At 52.8% G+C, this 22500-nt stretch overlaps 1 protein-coding gene across 1 annotated transcript in view; it reads right to left on the reverse strand.

The window, feature by feature from the left end:
• CACNA1E (calcium voltage-gated channel subunit alpha1 E) overlaps positions 1-22500 on the reverse strand; it is a 173040-nt gene that overhangs the window by 40923 nt on the left and 109617 nt on the right. The window contains exons 10-19 of the mRNA XM_041127951.1: positions 18537-18640; positions 5318-5433; positions 4234-4287; positions 3754-3888; positions 3258-3467; positions 1789-1901; positions 1416-1528; positions 1160-1291; positions 763-835; positions 237-354 (exon numbers count right to left, since the gene is read on the reverse strand). Of these exons, the coding sequence (XP_040983885.1) occupies positions 237-354; positions 763-835; positions 1160-1291; positions 1416-1528; positions 1789-1901; positions 3258-3467; positions 3754-3888; positions 4234-4287; positions 5318-5433; positions 18537-18640 (1168 nt within the window). The remainder of the gene's footprint in view (positions 1-236; positions 355-762; positions 836-1159; positions 1292-1415; positions 1529-1788; positions 1902-3257; positions 3468-3753; positions 3889-4233; positions 4288-5317; positions 5434-18536; positions 18641-22500) is intronic.

Raw genomic sequence — 22500 nt, forward strand, 5'->3', positions numbered from 1 at the left:
GCTCAGTGAGGAGCAGCCAAAGGGACAAACTTCTCACCCATCCCATATATACAGCCCTCAATGCATCTCCAGAGAGCTCCTTCTCTGCGTTTGGGATATCCAGGGCTGCCACACGTGTGACGGGACTCCCTCAATTGGGAGAAGAGGAAGAAGCGGTGCGTGGGGAGGGGGGTGCCCCCAGAGAAGGAGATGAGATGGGGTTGTCTCCACTAAAAGCACAGCAGCCAGGTGGATACAGTTTCCAAACAAGGTGAGGACGATGAAATAGATGGAGGACCACATGCCTGAGCGAACGCCTCCCTGGGAGCGGATGCCGTTGTACATCACCTCGTTCCAGTCCTCACCTGTCAGGATCTGTAGGAAAGCAAGCCATCAGCTCTGTCACCCACACCTTCTTGTCACCTGGACAGCCCCCTCGATCTATCCCACCAATGCGCAGGAGCCAAGCACATAGACCCTGTGGAGCGGATAACCCAGCTCTACAGCTGCAGCACTTGAGGGAGATGATGCTGGACACTGCTGAGGATTTAGGTCTCCTCAGAAGAGTTTTAAAACTCTTCCACCTTGCATAACAGAGGTGGAAGAGTTTCCATCTCTTGTCATCTGCTTTGTTATACGGGAGGAAAGGGAGGAAGTGAGTTATATCCCAACAGCTGATGGAGAGGAACTCATTTGGTTTAAAGAGACCCTTCCAGCCAGGAGGGGAGTAAGCAGAGAGTCCCAAATCCCTTTGGATGTGTCCCCTTGCAGCCCAGCTCCTACCTGGAACACTGTCATGATGGCTGCGGGGAAAGTGTCAAAGTTGGCTGATGGCGTCCCGTCGATGAAGTTAAACCTGGAAGTGGAACCGGGAGGACATAAATGGGCTGGAGTACCAAGGTGATCAAATCCCTGACTGCTGTGCTATCAGCTCTCTTGTGCTCAGGAGGACCTTTCCCCACTTTAAGGAAGGTCTCCTGAGCATTTGGTGCCAGAACCCAAAAGGTGTCCTGGCCAGAAGGACCCACACAGCCCGAGGCACCTGCCCGAGCAGGGACTTTTGTATGGGAGAGGTACCACTGTTAGCAGCAGGCTGAGGGGCAAGGGTACAGTCTTCCTAGGCACATAAGAGGGCTTTAAGGCAAAGAAATTCCTTTTCCCCAGACTTAAAACAACCTACCTGCCTCCAAAGAGCTGCATTCCCAGCAGGGCAAAGACTACAATGAAGAGGAAGAGGAGGAAGAGCAGGCTGATAATAGACTTCATGGAGCTCATCAGTGAGACCACCAAATTCCTCAGGGATGCCCAGTACCTAGAAAACAGAGACAGTGCTGGAGCACTCCCAGTGATGCTAACAGGAGAGCAGGAGTGACTGGATCTGGGCTGCAGCCACAGCCTGAGATGAAGGCTGACAGGCACAGACAGTTGGTACATACTTGGTTATTTTAAATATTCGCAGGAGACGAAGGGCTCGTAGGACACTGATCCCAAAAGAGGTTCCTGGCCTGAAGATAGCCCAAACCACTTCAAAGATGCTTCCTACTGTGACCTGAGAAGCAGACACAACCACGAGTCAAAGACAGGCTCAGGATGGGCTGTTGCAGGAAACCCTCACGTGCCTGAAGATGAGGCACCCAACACACTGCCTAAGACCTGGTGTCTCTGTCTGGCATGGGCAGGCTGTCCCGGCAGAAAGGGTTCCCCTGCCCACTCCACGGGCCGTCCATTCTTCTCCCCCTTGGTGTCTTGCACTGCAGACACCTGCCAAACATCTCCCCACACACCCACAGCGTGTCTGAGGCCACTTACCCCACAGTCAAAGCAGTTGAAGGAAGAATGGAAGTAAAGGCGTGGCCCCATCCCGTACATCTTTAAGGACATCTCCAGGAGGAAGAGCCCAAGAAACAGGAACTCTGCATAGTCTGAAAGAGAAAACCCAGATGCGCTACCCTCAGGGTGCTGAGCTGTGAGAAGCATCCTGCATGCATCCACCCATAGCCCACACAGCACACTGCAGAGATGGGACCAGTCGAGGACCACACTTCTTCCCCCAGCTCTCTCAGGCCAGTGTATGGGATGAGGGAATCTTGTCTGCAAGGACCTAAATTGTATATAACAGAGCACCAACCCCACAAGTTAATCTTTCAGAGTAGGTGCACCACAGTGTCCCAGGGCTTTGAGAGGACCAGAGATGGCCAGCATGGAGCAGAGCAGCTCTTTAGCATTATATGACAGTGGTCGAGGCATCTGCAAAGACATTAACCACATGACACTGTAGGGGAATATTAGCAACCTGGATTTAAATCATTGCACGGCTGGAACTTGGCCAGGGTAACCGAGCCTAACAGCCAAGAGTCAGTGAAAAGCTTCTCCAGCTATTTCATGAATGTTAGCAGGCAAGAGTCTGGCTCTTCACCTTGTCCAAAAGATGCTTCTCACCACGACCAGCTGCCATACCACACCGTGGCATGCTGGGATCCCAGCAGGCCTGAGCATGCTAATGCAGATATGGGCAGGCCCGGTGCTTGACAGGGACATTTTCAAGGTGAGTATGAATAACACAGCTGAGAAAGCAGCACTGTCCCTACTGCAGCAGCTCAGGAGTAACACACGGCTGCCATGGGGTTGATGACGCTGCTCTGTAGTTAGCACCATGCTAGAATAGACATGGTTGTACTGCCTCCAAGACCTGACCTTGTACCATGGCCCACAGTGGGCCTGGGCATGTTCCAGTAACTGGTTTCAAGCTTGGGATTTGCATGCCATGCTCTGCACCAAAATTTTAACCAAATAGCTCTTCTATGACCACCCCCATCCCTGCAAACTTATGCCTTTCCAGCAATTGCTTGTAGGCATTCAAAGATGGATCTCCAGCAAGCTTTCCATCACCACTCTTCAAGATTTTAGGATAAACCCGACTGAGACCTGCAGTCTGTTTCTCTCTCTTGACCAATACATTGGACCTGAAGGGCATAAGGCCAGTAAAACTCCTCTACATTTGCTCACAGGGCTGAGACAGCCATCAGTGGCCACAGGGCCAAGGGCAAAGCGGAATTAAATGGCTGTACACAGTCCTTTGTTATCAACAGTGAACATAGTTCAGGTTATTCCCCACCCAGCTCCATACCAGCATGACTCTGGTGGGATTCATCCCCACATGCCCTGGGGCAAGGAGCGAGGGCACGCTGCAACCTCCGGCCACTGGAGATAAGAAGGTTGCAGGAGGTTTTGTGTGCCCACACAGTGCTCTCACACCTACACAAAGCCCAGAGACTCACAGAGGAAGTGGGTGAGCCAGGCTGGCTGGTTGTGATGGACGATGGCCACACAAGCAGTGTTGAGAGCCACCAGGCTCAAGACAATCCAGTAGAAGACCTGGGATTTCACCATGTGGCGAACGGAGATGCGCAGGAGTCGCTCCTTGTGCCGTAAGTAGGAGGCACCGTCCACTCTGGCGCCTTTGAGGCCAGAGTGACTCAAGGGGTTACCTAAGGGAAAAGAGGGGGGAGAAGGAGTTGGGTGCTCCAGTCAAGGTGAGAGAAGGAGTTGGGTGCTCCAGCCTTCGCTGCAACATGAGACAGGACAGACGGCTCACAGACACTGCTCTTGTGGGACACGACTCATCCAGACAGTTTTTATGCGGCAGAGGGGGCAGCAGGTGGTTTGCCCCCTTTGCTGCCAAACTAGCAGAGATGGCTGATCTGTGACAGTCTCCAGGTGATGGGTGTGACCCTGGCAGAGGTTTTGGGGAAGCAAGCTCCAAACTGCACTGACCCAAGGTTGGATGAAGAGGTCTTCTCTGCGCCAGCCTCCGCTCGCCCACGGAGGAGATATCGACACAGTGCTCATCACTCGAGTCACGGTTCATGGCATCCGTCCGGTTCCTTTTGATGGTGGCTCGCCTGAGCACTGGGAAAGGAAGAGAAATGGATGTTGGAGCCACGGTGGCCCAACTCTGCCCATAGCCAGCTCATTGGACCAGAATCTGGTGATCAGTACCTAGCTAATTCAGGTCTGGTAACAGGAGGGAGATACCCAGGTGACCCTAGTCCAGAGCTACCAGACACCTCCTGGCCTCCACGTTCTCTCAGGGGTTATGCTGTCAATCCACCTCCCCACACCCCTCTCTTGGACTGCAGACCCCACTGGGGCATCCCCAGACCTCCCATCACAGCTGGAGGGTTTCAACCTGAAGCTACAGGCAGGCAGGCGGAAGGGCAGGCAGATTTTTAGGCAGGGCATTGCTTGTCTTACCTTCTAAGGCTGAGGTCCCAGCATTTTTATTCTCTTCAGCCAGCATGACTTCCTCTACAAAAAACACACAGTTCAGCATCAGGAGACAAGACACCGTTGGCTGAACACATCAGATCTCACTGCCTTGTACCTAAGCAATTTGCCCAGCCTGGAGGTCGTTGCTCTAGGTTGCAAACTCATCAAGTATTGATTGGTTAAGTGTCCAAAAGCAAATTCTGGAGGGTGGCAAGTGGCAGCTACCACACATTGCATCAGAAAGAAAAATCGCTTGTAATCAAGCCTTCTTCCTCCACTGTAATTAACCCCGCTAAAGTTGAACATCATAGACAGGCGTGGGGCTCAACATCCCAACCCAGGACCAAAGCTGAGGTCTGGGGCTCAGGGCTCATTTCAAGATACCCGTCCTTTTTCAAGTCTGAATGCTAGATGAAAGTGTAAATCTTCCCTTCCCAGAGCTGAATGCACTGACCTGATCCCCATGAGGGACAAGCAAGGACACAGGCTGTGGCAGTTTGGCGACCAGCACCCATGGGCTGTCGTGCCTGGCTGGGTGTCAGCAGGAGGCATGGAAACCTCCACCACCCCCAGCCCTTGCCCAGGTCCAGGAGCCCCAGGGTGGGAACCGGTGAGTCCATCTCCTTCAGACTGCTCCAGGAGCAGGTTTAGCTGGAAAACCACTGACACCATTCACTGCTCTCCTTTCCCATTGTCCACCACTGCAGCGGACTCCAGCAAACATCAAAAGAAAGGAAATCATCGCAGAGCAAAGCTCACAGCCGTGATGCTCACAGCCTCCCCTGGAGATGTAATATGCCTCGTTTAAAATACGATAGTTTCGTGCCACAGAACATGAGGTTTCATCAGCTGTTGGCCATGTCCTTGCTTGCAGCCTGGCCGGACCATCACACCACCTGGGGCTAAGCTCACCCATGCACCCAACACCACCATGTGAGCACTCATGCAACTTTGGATTTGCACTGGATGATGTTCGGGGATCCTTTCCCATCCCCACCACTCTGCATGACCAGCACCCTTCAGTGCCCGCCACCCTCCCTGGGAGCCCCGCCGGCCCACCAGCCTTTACCCGCTTTGTCTATCCAGGCCCGGTATCCGTTGAGCTCCCGCTCGATCTGCTGCTGGCGCCGCAGCTTCATGAAGGCTCGGCGGTTCTCCACTCGCTCACGCTCTTTGGCAAACTCTCTGGGGAAGGGCAGAGGGGGGTGGTGAGAGCAGAGCTGGGGGGCGGCAGGGTGCGCAGGGGCCTGGGGCACCGTGGGGCCGGGAGGGGAGGCAGGGACCAAGGGCGAACACAAGTCAAGGGGTGCTGGTTCATGGTGGGGAGGTGCACGGCCATCCCCAGCCGAAGCATGGCCAGGGGATGAGTGAATGATCAGAGAGGAGGAGAGGCTTCTTTGCAGGAGGAAAGGCGTGGATGCACGTGAGCAAACCCGCCGCTCGGTCACTCAGGCCTGTGTGCCTCGGCTGGGAGCCACTGCTGTTCAGGGAGGATGCTCCCAGTGCCACCTGAGTCCAGAACCAGCTCGGGTTCTGTGTATCCCGTCAGGGAATAAAAACCAGGCACTGTGGGGAGGCAACAAGGGGATGGAAGAGGGCAGGTCCTGTCCGCCTCCTTTATCTCCTCCTCTGAATCCTTTTTCTTTCCAGCCCCTCCTTGGAGTATTTTCCCAGGACTTGAGACATCCCTGTTGTCCTTCTCTGGACTTTAGTGTCTCACGCAAACTGTCCAGGTTGTGATGACCAGTCCAGAGAAGGACAACAGCTTGGCATAGCTCTGCAGTGGGCAGGCAGCACCGCACAGGCTCTGTGCAGGCAAGGGCATGTCAAACGCTGAGCAACGCTGGCAAGAGCTAACGCCGTGCCCACTGCTCACGCAGCCTCTAACACACGTGGTGCACAGATGTACTAGCATCCACGTGCTCACACGCACCCCTAAGCACACACATAAACACACTCCTCAGTACATAAGACATATGATTTCACCTATAGCTCAGCCCAGAGCTGTGCAAAGACACCCATATGCAGCTAGGGCTATATACACCTTCTCACATGCAGTTAAAACACAAGACCATGCTGGTAAGCATGGTCTGCCTTCTGGTTTACGCACAACTGTGGCCATATGCAGAAGAGCCCTGCAGGTTTTTCACCCACCCTGTATGAAGAAGCACCCGAAGCCCTAAGCATGTATGCAAAGGCCATCACACACAAACAGAGAAATGGAAATATTTGGCAGGAAACGCAGGGGTGGCACTGTAGGCAACCTCCCACCTGACATGTAAGACAACAACGCTGGACCTGCTTCCAGGAGGTCCCACACCCCATGCTCGCACACACCATGTACCTGGGGCATCTCAACCTGCACGTTATACCTCTATTGATGATCACATTTGCACACAGGGAGCATTTCTCACTCCAGACGCCCTCCCAGCACACCCTTCCTTCCCTGCAACAACATCAGGGGGATGCAATCTGCTGGCTGCAGCTCCCAGTCCCGTCCTCGAGCCCCAGTGGCCACAGAGTCCCAGCTGCACGGAGGAACCCAGCTCGTGCCCTCAGCCTCCTCCCGGTCCCAGGGAGCTCCGAGGGAAGCGTGATTACAAAGAACAAATGGCACTGTTCTCTCTGCAAGACAAATGTCTCTCTCCCTGGAGACTAGCAGCAATCTCCAGCCTCAAAAAAAAATAGTCAAAAGAACTGAAAGAATTGGTCTGTCTGCTGCAGAAAGAGTTCAAGTGCATTACCCCAGCTGAGCTATTACACCCTTAATGCTGTGTAGGCTTTCGCGCGCGCGTGTGTGTGTGTATGTGCATGTTTGTGTGAAAAGCCCTGAATGTTCCCTGCATCTCTTGTTTAAGATCCCCAGACAATTCAAGCATTTTTAATTCCACCCCAGGAAGGTGAAGTTTCCTGCCGCTCTGGCATTAAGCATCAAATGACTCTCCCCCTCCATCGCTGGCTTTCAGACTGAAATGAGACTTTCTTCCTAGGGCAGGGGAAGGGGGAGAGAACAAAAGGCAAGGAAGAGAAAAGCAGCCTAAGTGAAGGGAAGGAGGGCGGGAGGAGACGGGGGAGAAGGAAGGACTTCCCACAGCCAACAGCGAAACACACTCTGTTTTGAGCATGCTATGCTAAAAACCCTCCTTGCCCTAGCTGGAGGAAAGGCAGGACCATTTTGGCTGTGCCATCACCCCTCACCACCCTTTGTTAGGAAATTTGGGATGTCGAGAAATGAGAAGATGCCATCTGCAGCCAGAGTTAGCAGGAAAGTTGCCTCCCTCCCTCTGGTTTGGTCCACTGGTCCTCCCGTGCGCTGAACCTCTGCCCCATGGGCCGTAACCCCATGACAGCCAGCACGTTGGCAGAACTTCTGCCAGCCAGACCCTGCAGATACATTCTGCAACCGGGAGCACCTGGAAAGCTTCCCCTGATTTACACCAGCTGGGAATCTGGCCTCTCTCTGCTGCCTTCTGCTTGCCCATCCCTCTGTCTTCCAGCTCCTCCTCTGCTGAGGCTAGTGCCTCCTTTTGCTGCATGGCAAGAGAAGCCATCATCATGTGTCCACAACAAAACCCAGGCAGGAGGACCAGCTGAGCCTCAAATCACCTTTTCCCGGAGGAGGGAATGGGAGCATCTTTTCCAGCGTCCCCCTCATCAAACATCATTTCCCTCTACCCAACCATTTGCTCACAGAGCCCTAATTTGCAAGAAGCTGGTGCCACAGGCATGCAGGGACAAGGCCTGTGCAGCTGCAGCAGGGTCTCTGTGGGAGACATTTCCCACACACTTGATCCCTAATGGAGCTTAATTGCTTTTGTCCATTAGAAGGAGTAAGGGGTGGCAGAGAGGGGAGGGGGGAAAAAAAAAAGTTAAGCTCAACTTAATGAATTATTACATTTCAGAGAGACACGTTACCAAGCAGGGCAGCAGCGGGGGCTGGTGACATCTGAGAGTGGGTAGGCGATGCTGACAGATCAAGGATTGCTCAGAGCCAATTTGCAGCAGCGGGTAGAGATAATACTGTATGTGAGTGAGAACAGGGCCAGCGACGGTGACTGACAGCCGCTTGGGAAGGCTCCAAGTCACAGGCAGGGCAGCATCGCGTCGCCAAGAGAGCCAGGCGCCTGCTTTCCATTGAAGGGCTCTGCTCCCTGGCATGTCTGGGTTACATCGACAGGGATGGCCCAGTTTTGCCTTGCAAAGAGCCCAGGGCTGTGCTGCCCCATGGGGTCCCTGCAAGGGGGCTCAGAGGACCCCAGCAGATAGCACGGTCCCCACCGGCAACACCTCTGCTTGTCCACCTGGGTCTCCTGGCCCCAAATCCTGGTGCCTCCAGCACGAAAACATCCACCCACGACAGCTGAGCTCCACTCGTGCCGACCCTGTGTCATTGCAGCCCTTCTCCGTCCGGCCTCATAAAGCCAAAGGCACGCAGCGAGCAATGGAGGCGAGCGCTGAAGGTCGCGGTGGGAGCTGGGGAGCAGCGTGCCATCTGTCCTCCTGCACGCAAGGGCACCATCCATCCGCACGCCGTGCCCAGCCTGCTGGGGCAATTGGAGCACAGATGGTTCGCTCCTCCTCTGCCTGCAAATTCTCCTCTACAGCCTTGGCATTCCCCTCGCGCAGCCTGAGAGCATCTCTGCTCCTGGCAGGAGACCTTGGGGGACACCGCTGTGCTCGGCCACCTTCCTCCCCAGGCGCCGGCACCCTCGCTCGCACCAGGGCAGCGATGCTTTTACTACACTGTTGCGCTCTGCTGAAAGGACTGGAGAGCCCGGGTCTGGTTTTAATGGAAGAAGAACCCATGTGGAAGCATCCAGCTTGAAAACGGGCCCCTTTTTGGGGGGGAAAAAAAAACACCAACAAAAAAAACCAACCAAAAAAACCCCCAAAACCCAAACAAACAGAAAAAAAACCAAAAACCAAACAAACAAAACAAAACAAACAAACCAAAAAAAACACCCAACCACAAGAAAACCAACAACCAAAAACCAGTTAAGAAAAAAAAAAATATCACAGATACTGCAACCCACTTTTCTCCTTTTGGAGCTTCTTTGAGTCCAGAGTGGGTATATAGCACTGATCACATCAATATTGTGTCTTCCATGCTTTGAAACAACAAGCCAACCATCTTCAAACCCATCAATTTGTCACCTTTTGCCACCGTCAAAGACACGTCCAACAAACCAGTTACCAAACAGGTCTGAAAACGATATGAGGCAGCAGAAAGTATGGGATGGGAAGAGGAGAAATACTGGATTACATGCTGACAATGAGGCAGCAGTACCATGCTGCTGTGAAAAAAACATATATAATGGGATGTATAACAAGGAACACCATCTGTAAGTCATCAGGTAATACTGCTGCTCTCCTCAGCACTCGCAGGGTCTCAGCTCATGGGTCTGCTTCAGGTTTGAGCACCACAATTTGAGGAAAAACCGCCTTCAACTCCAGGAGGGTGTCAGAGAAGGTTATGGGACAGAACTGACAACAGACGGTTTGGGAAACACGGATGAGACAGCTGCAAACCTGGGGGATCAGATGGTATTTACCCAAGAGTTGTAAAGGAACTAAAGTAAGACTGTTGAACTAACTGTGCAGTCTGTAACCTGGTGCTTCGACTTAAACAGACGGTGGCAAGCAGGCACAGCAGAACTGGCATTGCAGACCGGGATATTGCACTGAACCAACAGCAAAGGCTAGAGCAGGGTGTCCAAAAGGGGTACAAAAACCTCTGCAGAGGGAAGATGTGCTTCATAGGTCTGCTTTGAAGGAGGCAACAAGTTTTTTGGATAAGGGTAATTGCTTGACTTAAGTTCACTTGAATTGCCAGAAGTAGTCAGAGAAGATTCAAGGTCAGGTTGGACGGGGATGTCCAACTAGTTGAAGATGTCCCTGCTCATTGCACGGGGGTTGGACTAGGTGACCTTTAAAGGTCCCTTCCAACCCAAACTATTCTATGATTCTATGATTCTAAGATTCCTTAACAAAGCTGGATTGTCTCAAACAAGTCTTCCCATGAAGCACTAACTGGTGAAAAGGGAGAATAAAAAAAAGGAACACAGAAACATCCTATTTCTTGTATTCCCTTTTAGCAGTGGTCATTAGCTTTTGATCATCCCTGTGTACTTCGGCAAGAGTTACGTGTTCGCCGTGTTGTGACAAAGCTGCAGCAAGAAGTGGAGCGTACAGCTGACGATGCTAAAGAGAGCACATTTATAGAGCGCCGGCAGACACACGAGTTGGGGAATGAAAAGCTGACAAGCTGTTGGCGACATCGAATGGTAAAACAGGAGGGAGCTGGGAGATACCAGCCCTGAGATTACCCATTACATCACTGTCCCATTTAAGAGGGGGCAGATGCTGATGGTTACCTTCTACCTTGGAGAAAGCTTGTGATTGTCTACCTGGATTTCTCCAAGGCTTTCGATACGGTTTCCCACAGCCTCCTCCTAGAGAAGCTGATGCGTTACGGTCTAGACAAGTGGTCTGTGCGGTGGGTGGGGAACTGCCTGACAGGCTGCACCCAGAGGGTGGTGGTAAATAGCTCCTTTTCAAACTGGCAATCTGTCACAGTGGTGGGTTTCCCAACATTGGACACTTTTAAGATTCAGCTGGACAGGGTGCTGGGCCATCTTGTCTAGACCATGCTTTTGCCAAGAAAGGTTGGACCGGATGGTCCTTGAGATCCCTTCCAACCTGGTATTCTATGATTCTATGATTTTATGACTGATTTAAATCAGATTGTATTACAGGTACTTGCTGATGTCTGTCACTTCTACCAGGTCCTAAAGGAGCTTGTATTAGACAGGATTGATACCAAGCAGCATGAACAATTCAGAAAGACCTCGTCATGCTAGTTTGCATTGACATGCCACGCTAACAGGAGAAGTGAACAAAAATAGAGGCAGAAGGGACAGGCAATGACAACATGAATACACAGGGAGAAAGCAGCCCAAATGGGAAACTGTCTCCATAAGTGGGGAGAGGACAGAGGGGCTCCAGATGAGGAGCCACCAGAAGCAAAGCTGAGACTCCCAGCACTAAAGAGCTCCTTTTATAAGCTAGTCCCTCAAAGATATATGGGCCATTGTGGCTCCATGTAGGGCCCAAAGCAGCAGGGACAGGGTCACCATTGGCCAGCTGTGTTATGGGATCTCTCGGGTCCAAGCTTTGGGCAGCCATGAAGATGAAGTTCAAGAATTCAAATAATTGGTGTTTGATGGAGAGTCAGAGCAGCAACAGAGACACTGAAATGACTCAAAGCAGTGAGAAACACTAGAGAACTCAGACTTTGCATCTGCTGATGGGGAACACAGCCCACAGAACAGCAAGGACTTTAAACACTTCCCCTCTTCTCTCCAGTAATCCCTATTTCTCATCTACAGTTAGCTTCAGTCAACAGTCTCTCATTCATCCAAGAGCAGGCTCACCCATCGCTTGGGAACATGGGTGGGCATCAGCTGTACCTTGCTGCAAAGCCTGTCCCTTACCGATGGATCCTAGCAGAGATGCAGGCGTCTAGTCCAGCCTCTGCATTTCAGGGTGGGATCAGGCCCTCCCCACACACTTCATGCATGCTCTCCAAGAATAAGAAGTACTCCATGATCAAAGTGAGAAAAGCGTGCATGGACACTTGCTTTGTGTTCAGCTCAACCCTGCTGTGACCTTTAAAAAAAAAGACAGGTTTTCAACGGTACTTGGGCTGGGCTCAGAGCAGCCAACAGTTTGGAGAGCTTATTGTTTTGAAGTAGAGAAAAATAAATGACAAAGAGGATAAATATTACCGGGAGAAGGGAACCACTGACATTCCAGTTGTAGAGTCTCAGTTTCAACATTTTTCCAAGGGTAACAACACTGAGGTTTGCATCTCTGTCCCCATTGCTCAGAGAATTCTATTGTTTGCAATGTTGCACCAAAGGCAGCGATAGCATGGTCAACCTATGCTGCAAGAAAGCTACAGAGAGGTGGTGGAGGGTCTGGTAGCCCCAGCAGCAAGAAGCAGAGATGGAAGCTCTGGATTTTATTCCACTCTTATCAGGCAGGGCTGGTATGAGCAGTGCAGCTTCACTGCTTCAAGAGCCCCGGGCTTTGTTCGCAATCACTCCCACTGGCTCATGCAGCGCTGGGAAAATGTCACTCCTCCCCTTCCCTCCTATGTTCCAGTTTTTATCCTCTGTAAGCGGAGAACAGTTTTATAGTCCCCATTTGCAAGTGACAGCGATCCGCACATGAAAGGTTCATGGCCAGTACTGCAGGCGAGTTACAGCATGGAAGAAAAATCACCAATTTTCAACATTTCATCATGTTAACTTCCCAGGAACTTGCAAGCACTCTAATAGACACCTTCAACACACAAATACAATGAATTCAGAACGAAACATCAAGTGTGAAACCCACAATGGAACTGCTAGATATGTCACTCTGCCACTGCAAAACAAACAAACAGCCGCCTACGTTGTACAAAGAACTGATAATGCTATGTGATTCATTTGGGGCATCCTGTCTACTTCACCCAACAGGAGTGCCCAGCACACCCCTGCAAGGATGGAGTTGGTCATGGAGGAACTGGGCATCTCCAGAGCCATCCACCAAGTCAAAGAGCTGCAGCGATGGCCACACGATTGCTGTCATTAACCAGGACGGCGGAAATTACAACGCTCTGGAACAAACAACTCCAAAAGCAATCTGTGAGCAAGAACTATCTGCCGAGTGTTTTGTCAAGAGGATCAAAAATGAGCCTTTTCACCCACAGTCCTCAGACAATGGGCAGTCCACAGAGCAGATTTGCAAGGAGGCACAAATAAGAGCAAATCTGAAGCAGTTGAGACACGCTGGCAAATAAATTGCAAAGAGAAATAAAAGGGGAAAGTCACGGAGTCGTCTCTTTGTTGTGGATTTTTTTTTTATCCTGTCCGGCTGGCTGTAAGAGGAGTCGTTATTCCCTGTAACACCGGGGGATATGGCACACCAGACACGCGCGTCTCTTGTCAGGAAGCTTGTTTGCAAAGGGCTTGGAGGCCCTCCGCAGAAAGGTGGTACAGCGGAGCAAGGCAGAGAGGCACTCATTGAATATGGATGCCCACCTGGCTGCTGAATATAGATGAAGATCTCAAAGGCTCCTTTGCTTCACTCATGTTCAAATACCACGTCAATGACACAAGAGCTTCCCCAGAACAAAGCGACAAGGCATTTCTTGCCAAACGTGGCCCAACCAGTGTGCATCCCATGATGGTGCTGGGGGACCTGGCAGGAGGCATCACAGCCCCCCTCCCCGTTACACCCACACCTCCATTCAAAAGCGGTTCCAGCTAGTGAATCCCCAAAACCACAATGGGCGCAGCCATTTTACATCTCATCTGAGCCATTCCCTGAGATGCTACAACCTTTAAAGAAAAAAAACCAACAATGATGCTTCCAAGCTTTCACACTTCCGATGCAATATTTTTCAGGCATGTTTGTTGGCACCTTGCTGTCCCTCACGATCTCCTCACAAGCCTTCCTGCGTGGTGGAGACATGTCTCCCCACTTTCCCATCCACAAACCACCTACCTCCGAGACATTAATCCTCTTCCCAGTGTTTTTGGCTTCAAACCACCTGATCCAACTCAAGTGCACGGGGCCCAGGTTTTGCGTAGAGCCAGCAAAAAAAACCCTGCCTCCATTGAAAATGCACACTTGTTCCTTCAACGCCCGTATTATTAATTGCTATAAAACTTAATTTTATTCATCGTTTGTTATGCCTCAAAATTGGATAGGAAAGAAATTCAAATTAAGTGAAGTGAAAAGATTTCAGAGATGGTACAGAAGGCTCCTGAAGGAGCTGAAGAAAACTCTCCGGAGACTGGGAACGCAGCGTTAACCCAACCTGAAAGAAAGAAGATCTTAAGACAAAGAAATCTTGCCAAATTGATCCTTTAATTATAACATTAGTCGTTTCTTTCAAAGGCTTAGTGCAAGAGCTGGGGGTGGGGGGCAGAAAAGACTTAAAGGGAGAAAAGACTTAACATCACCAGGATGAGTGGAAGCAATTAGGAGGATTTAAATTACTCTCTTGTTTGGTACAAGGCAGATGGATTTCATTTTTCTTGCCATCGTGCTCAACTTCTTGCTCTGCCAGCAGCTTCCAGAGGTCTTCTCCATGGCAGACCCAACGACCCAGCCTTCCCAAGTCAGGCAGCATCCCCTTCCACTCTGCACTCACTCAGCTATTGCTGCAGACCACGAATACCAGTGATTATAGTAGCTTTTTCACCCTGGAAAGGGGCTGGAATTATGAGACCGGTTAGGGGAAAGGAGTCTACCAGCCCTCAACAGGAGGACAGATGCTGCAATGAATGGTGGAGGACAATTGCAAACCAGATTTTATATGCAGGGGCTGGGGAAAGGGAGATGGAAGAGTCAAACACATCCCATCTGGAATCAGAAACACCACATGAGTTCTCAACGTTATACCTCCAAGCACGGCTTATTTTTTATCTTCACTCTTTTATCTTCTTGCTCCCAGCAACAAGATAGACATAAGCCATCTTCATGCCAGTAGGGGCAAAGCAGGCAGGACCTCTGCAGTGGTTAGGAAAGGACCAGTGGTGAGCTGTGGTCATTACTGGGATGGCATTACTGCCACTGCAGCACCACGCATGCCACAGGTGGCAGGGATGAGGCAGCATGGCTCTTACCAGGTCTCTGCTGCTCTGGAGATGCAGCCTGAACACAGATCCAAATTCTTTTACATGAGAAACTGCTGAGCCAAAAAAAAAAAAAAACCAAACAGTTTCACAAAGAACGGAGAGCAGACCTTTGCAAATCTCCGGCACGGGGCACATGCAACTTCTGCATCCCCCTGACTCAGAGCCAACTGACCACAGGGCATTGCACTCAATGGACCATCAGCCGCCGGGTGGGAGGAGGTCCTGTCCACCCCTCCTACTCCTCCTGCAGCATGCGAATCTCTCTGTGCATTACAGCACTTTTCCCTGGGAAGAGGTGCAGAGCTGCAGGTACACCCTGCCCCACCACAGCAGGGTGCTGGATGACACCAACCTCAGGCCACAGGTTAGCAGCTTGCAAGACTTGATAAGAGTCTCAGCATCTTCCTGAGCTCTCAAATCCACTGGCTTCCACGTGGCAGAAAACAAAGCATTTTAGCTGATGCTCCATCCTCGCTTGCTCCCACTGACTCTCTGCTGCCAGGATTATTTTGGTAGCTTCTGTAGCTTTAAAAGCTGAGCAGTCACATCTCCTTGGGCTTCATACCTGCTCTCAAAGAGGAACAGGGCCAATTTTTTTTTTCTTTCCTGTTTTCAGTTAGAATTAATTGATCTGTAATTGCACCCATAGAGGGGGAAAGTTAATAGACACAGTAATAAATGCCAAAGCCCCAGAAGAACTGGCTCTACAAGCCCCTGCCTGGAGCGACTCCATCTCCTCTTAATAGTGTTGCATGCAATTCCAGTACATGTGTGCGTGTTAGTATTTAGAGAAAAACTGAGGAGCCTCGGTATGATGGAAATCATTTCTTTTCCTCTCCCACATACTTTGTGCTTAGGAGCAGATGGATCCAGGCTGTTTACATCACGGAGGTCATGCCTCAGCTTAACAGTTGGGGAACTGACTGTTGGGAGAGATGCGCATTGCTACCAGAAGATTGCTAAATCTGGGCTCCGGCAAACTTCTGATGGTGGCAAGTTAAACATACAAATGTCCTGCTGCAGCCTCTTCACATTCAGGACCTGCCTCGGGTGTTTGATCGTTTCCCCAAAGAAAACCGCTGCCGAGATGAAGCGAGGGCAGAGAGGCAGTTCTGCAGCAGCTTGTGAGTGTGAACTTTGAGAAGGCTGAAAATCCCGAGCGGACCTCGTTATTCGCTGGTGCAGATGGTGCAGTTTGCAAGCGATGTGGGCCCAGGTTTCTGCAAGCGGGCTACCAGGGCTCGCCGCTCACCGCTGTGCCCGGAATTAACAGAGTCACCATGATTTCAGCTAACTGGGCACGGCTGCCTGTCTTCCCCCAAAGCAGTGCCGTAATGCTGGGGAAAGGTTTCCTTCGCATGGAGGTGTTTGATGGAGCTCATCCCCAGAGTGACCTTCCCCTCCCAGCTCAGCCCAGCCATGGGCTGTGCAGGGGGATCCGGCCAGACCCTGCCTGCTCATCCAGCTCAGAGGCTGGGGGATGGAAAGGTCACCCTTCCCCTCCCACAGCAGAGCCAAGTGCTCTCTTCCAGCACAAGAGGATTGTGAGAAGTGTTAAAAACAATAAAAACTAGGCAAGCAAAGCGGGGAATGAAGCCCTTCTTATTGCACTCAAGGATGTGCATTGTTTGCTTGTAGAAGTACCTTCTCCCGCCTTGCGTCGCAGCCCTCCGCGACTCCAGCAGCAGCTTTGGCAAGAGGATGCCTCACCACCACCGAGGTACTGCATCCAGCGAGCCACAGAGGATGTCTGTGGCCGTGGCCAGGCAGGAGGGCATGCGTGGTGGCCTTGCCATCGGGTGGCAGAGCCCAGCTTGCTGCCTCCACTCACCTCGCTCAGCCCTCCAGGGAGCTGAGCAGTCGCGCTTTTCCCTAGGTATCTGGCACGCCATGAGAGCATCTCCATTGCCAATTAGGCCACCCACCCACTTGCATCCTTCCCCAGTACAAACCCTATTAACGATAAACAAACAGTCGAAATGCCAGCCGGCGCCTGGGAAGAGCCCTAGACAACTGCATCCAATTCGGCGGGTGCGGGAACAGCTGCCTTGCGCAGTCCCGGCACACGCAAGCACCGAGCATGGACGAGGGCACGGGCTGGGCATCCCACCAGCCACCCTGTGGTCCTCCTGCCAGTGGCTGCCTTGCAGGCCAGAGCGGTGCTACCTTGCTGCATCCCCAGGCTGCTCTCAGCATCACACCATCACCAAAAGCCTCAGTGTCCACACGACACACTACATCGGCACAATTCAACACCGCAATAAGGGGCTTTTCCAGCTGCCTAGCCCTGAGCTTCCTAACTTTTCTTCTCTGGACTTTTGTAGGAAAGCTCCTGCTTGACACCGACACCCAGTTGTACTTTGCTCAAATCCCCAAGCTGGATGTGGCACAAGAAATTCAAAAGCCACCCAAAACTGCTTGGATGTCTTCATCCTCCATAAGAGCTCCCTCCCTGCAAGGCAGTGTGAAGCCCTTCCCGCAGCCTATCCCCAGAGCCCCTGGACTCAGTCAGACCCCAGACTAAGAGCTGGGGAAATTCAACCCACCAACAGACTCCAAAGCCCAGCCTGCCACTCCAGAAGCACTCCTGAAACCACCACCATCACACCTGAACTCACGGGGACACTTAGGACAGTGACAGTGAGGACCAGGGCCAGTCTCCACATTGATCCTTACATCTAAGGGCTTTCCACCAGGTGCCCAAACCAGTGCTACAGTGGCTTTTTTTTTTTTGCTATGATGGGCAATTAGGAAAAATATTACCTGCTGCTGGGCACGGGGTCCCCACTGCCACCTGTGGCAAGGGCAGAGGAGCCCAAATCCCCAGTGCAGGAGAAGGCATGCCCTCTCCTTGCACTAAACCCTGCCAGCAGTTGAGGATGTGCTGACGCAACCACAGTTCATTGTCATGGAGACAAGAAGCCTTTTTCTCTCCAAACCCAGCTTAATGGCTTGGATTAAAACCTCCTTTCCCCTGGGAAGAGCAGAACGGGGACGGTTGTGTTGTCCCTATGTCCCCATCTTGTCCACGTGCACCCCAGGCACCCTTACCCTCATCAGCGTGTATCCCCCACTGGCACTGGGCACATCCTCCCGACCATGGCCCGCACAGCATGGAGGTGCCCCACATCGCTCCCACGCCTGCCCCAAACCATCCCAACGCACGCGCACCACACTCCATCAGCCAGCAAATGCACACCCCACTACAAACACATTCTGGACTCAAACACATTTCCATAAGGCCCCCCTCCACATCTCTCTCCGGCAGGTCCCAGGCAGCCAGAAGATTGACACTGACCATTTCTCAGGTGGTCGCAGGTGACCAAAACCATGAGCTCTTCAGCAAGGTGAAACAACAAGAAAGCATCTTCAAGGCTGCCCCTTTCCTGGCTCCCTGGGGACCAAAGGAGCTAAGTAGAGCCAGGGAGCTAAGCAGAGCTAGGGAGCGATCCCTTGCTGTGGGGCAGGCAGGCGTGGAAGACATGGAGGGCATCAGCTACTGGGGTCCGGGGGGCACGGCAGTACCAGGGGCCAACCTCGGGACTCAGAGACATGTGACGGGCATGGCCTGCAGGGGAAGGATGGCATCTCGCTTACCCCGACAGCACTCCCAGGACAAGGTTGAGGACAAAGAAGGATCCAATGATGATGAGGGGGATGAAGTACAGCCAGTTCCAGGTGGCTCCTAAGGCATCATTGGTCTAGAGGGGAAAGAAAAAACACGTATGACGTTATCTTCAACACCAGCACGCAGGGCAGAGGAAGGGTGCGTTAGCTTCAGCATGGTGGCGATTCTCCCTCCAGGCTGACCACACCAGGCTCCTCGGGGTGATGTGGCCATGCCTGCTGAGCCTTGACGGGCACCAGGTGCTGCCTGTACAGGCATGCCTGCAGGGGAGCTCCTGATCAGCGGTGCCTGATGCCCCTCGGCATCCTGCCCCAGCCACACTCTCATCCACGGTCTCCAGCCCTCATCAGGCAGGACTGCTCTCCTCTGCCTCCTCCTACCATCCCTACAGGGATGCAGGGGCTGTAAGACAGTTCTATAGTCGGAGGTGCAGGGCCCTGCAGCCCAAAATTGGGGTGCTGAGGGTGCGGGGGCCACCCTGAGTGTACCTCCCCCAGCAGCTTGATTCAGTGCTCCCCTGCACATCCCACCAAGACAGGGCAAAGCAGCCCCGCAGCAGCGGTACCTGCCGAGCACAGCACAGGTTAAGAGGGAAAGATTTATAAGGTACCTTAGAGCCAGAGAAGCTGGTGGCTAAAGAAGAGGCAGCCGATGCTTGTGCTTCCATGCACGGCGGGAAAGGGGCTGGTGCAGGCAAGCCCCACACCTTCAAATGGGCATTTTGCTGATGGCATCATTGCTAATACCTTGCAGACATCCTCCTGCCCCGGATGCGTTACCCCAACCCCAAGGAGCTGAGAGCGGAAGGGAGCTCTAACCGCAGGGCAAAGCCCGACAGCTAAAAAGCCTGCTGGCAAGCCCTGCTCAATACCTCCAGACATTTATTCACTGAGGCTTTTAATAAAGCAGTGCCCCTCTGTACCTCACAGCCACTTCCCAGGCCCCATTTGTCCTCCGGTGTCAGGCACGGCGCACATGACACCGGGCTGGAGGGTGATGCGGCAGAACGTGACTGTCTGGAGGAGGTGGTATCAATCTTGTTGCAATGAAAGACTCTTTCTCTTTTCTCTCTCTTCCCCCCTCTCCCCATGCTAATTAAGCCCTCATCTTCATCTGAGTCATTGGCACCACGTCTCCCGGTCAGCCAGTGCAGGAGCCAAGATGAGGCTCTACAAGGGGAGAAGCTCATCTCCGAGGGGGAGAGAAAGCCACCGTGCTGGAGTCTTCCTCCAGTGACCAAGGTGCCAGCAGGAACCTCAGCTGGGCGTCCCCACCACCCCGACCCTGAGCCCAAGGCAGGAAGGGTGACACCAGCACATCCTGCTGCAGGCACTGACCGCAGCACCGGGAGGGGGATGCCGTGGGCAGAGACCCCAGTGACAAGGAGCGCCTGGCTCACAGCAGCAATAGGGACTTTGAGGTTGGGGAAAGCACCTGGAAGGACTCGCTGCCCTCCTCCTTCAGCAGCGGGGGAACCACGCGTGTCTTCTCAAGGTCCTGCCCTTTCAAGAGCCCTGGTCCACCACCAGCCCCTTTCCTCAGGGCCATGGGAGAAGCGAGCGCAGGGAGGTGGGAATGATGCATGGGGATCCCATACAGCCAACATTTATCACCACCCTCAAGAGACACCCAGGCCACCATGCTCTGCTCTAACAGCACCGTTTGCCATGGCATTAGTCTTCCAGGCATTGTGCACTCAGCCCAAGCCTGGCTGGTCTTCAGCCCCCTGCCAAGATGCCATTGGATACCTGCCACCTGTGCCAGGATCGCTCGCCTTTGAAACTGGCTCCTGCCCCAAAACCATGGGCTTTCCCCAAGCTCCTTAGCACAGAGGATGCAAAACAGATGAGCTCATTTCCTACAGGTGAAGAAGGCATCTTCCAGCAATGCTCGGCAGGAGATGGAGTGGGAGACGGGGATTATCAGCCAGCAATGCCAGCAGCAGCACCCAGATCACCTCTTCCCACAGTGTTCTGTGGACACGGCCAAAGCTGGTGGCACTGGGGATTTGCAGCCAGGAAACCTGAGGCAGGGGCTGGCAGCACCCCGGTGGGACAGGCTGTCTGCGATCCCGACTTCCACGTGCATTTGGGTACCCAGCTGCCACAGGGGTGGACATAAAGGAGATTAGACAGGTTTTGGGGTTTTTTGGGGGTTACACGTCTGGCACCATTAGCAGCCAGCAGCTCCAGGAGGGGTGCTGCTGAGGCAGGGGAGGGGATGGGGAGCTGTGGCCATGGACCCTATGTACCCAAGGACACACCACTGGCCAGAGCGAGCTCGGGGGTGCTCCCAGCCACCCAGGACAATGCCAGCAGCCCCAGGAACACTCCTGCTCTGAGCAGCCACACGGGTCCCTTGGCCAGTGCCAGTTTTGCTGCAGCCCCACAGCCCCAAGATGAAATTTCCCAGTGCACATCCCAACGCTCCCTACAAAACCAGGAGCTGGTGATGCCCAGTCAGGCTGCAGCGGTTTCAGCCTGTCAGCTGGTACCTGCTCGGCCACTCCGACTGCCAAAATTTGCCCTTGTAGTCCCCAAGTTGCTGGAAGAATTGCTCCAGTACCTTTGCAGCACCTAGGATGCAGAGGTCCCAGCCGGGGGGCAAGGGGGCTTGTTTGGGAAACACGAGGGGCTTGGCATTTCACAGGCTCTGCGTCTTCCCCTGCTTGTCTAGTCTGTGGAGGAGAGCATGACCACAAAGCATCCAGCGCAGCAGGACATCAGCACACAGAACAGCGTGTGTGCATACACACACAGAGAAGTGGATGTATTCCCATCTCTCCGCTCCCAAAGCTGAAGCATGTCTGCCCAGGAAACCAAAGGACCTGCCATGCCTGGCCGTGTGTCTTGTCAACCCCAATGCTCTGACACACACCGCGATCCCCAGCTGGAGGCCAGTGGTTTGCCTGGAGGGAGGACATGGACTGCCAGGGTCTCAGAGAGTTGCTGAGTCCAGACCCCCTTGTGTCACGCTATCTCCCCCAGATTATGTCAGCTCTACCTTAAAAACTCACTATTCCCACTGGAAGGCTCCTCAAGCAGATGCTCTAATGACTGCTTTAATTTTCAGCCTAAATTTATTTGTGGTCATTTTATGCACCACTCTGTTCTTTTCTCAGCATTGGCCTTTGGCTGAAATAGCGCCTCTCCTTCCCGTTTCCCATCCTGACGTATTTATAGATAGCTATCATGGCCATCCCCAGCCTCTCCATTGCTAGCCATGACTGTCTCTCCCTCCTCACTTTATCTAGTAGCCCCTTCCCTGGTCCAGTCCAGGCTCAGTTCATTTTCCCTGGACACAGGAGACCCAAGTGAGCAACTCTGATGGGTCCCACTCCATCCCTGCATGATGCTACCGAGACTTTGCCATCCTGCCTACAAACCTCCCTCATCCTCCAGGGCACCGCTGGCCTGCGGTTGCCCTGCGGTCACTTGCTCATCCCCTCCTCCTCCACACTGCTACTTCCCAATCAGCAAGACCTGGGCTCCTAGGAGATATCTTTACTGTTCCTCAACAAGCACATGGTTTTCCATTTCTCACTGCATCCCACATCTCTTCCTCCAGCCCTCAAACTCCTCTAGCCTGGGATGGCAGCCTCCGTACCCTCAGCTCCAGGAAGCCAGCTGATGCTGGAAGCAGGAAAGCCCATGACTCATCCTCGAGGAGCCCCACCGGTCGCCGCCAGCCACTATGTCCCCTCAACACCACCCAGCTCCATCCCGACACTGCTCCCTTCCCTGCCAGCCTCGCAGAGCTCCTCTTCCCCTTCCCCTCTTCTCCTCTTCATTAACACTTTCCCATAGCAAAAGCTTTACTACAAAAAGCAGTTCTACACGTTTCCAAGTCTCCGATGCCAGGCTAGCCCGGCGTGACCTACCTTTGGCAAACCCATGATTCATTTTCCTCTTTTGCCTTCCAAATCTGTTCTGA

Source organism: Aquila chrysaetos, chromosome 12 (genome assembly GCF_900496995.4).
Source record: "Aquila chrysaetos chrysaetos chromosome 12, bAquChr1.4, whole genome shotgun sequence".
In the NCBI taxonomy this organism is placed as follows: Eukaryota; Metazoa; Chordata; class Aves; order Accipitriformes; family Accipitridae; genus Aquila; species Aquila chrysaetos.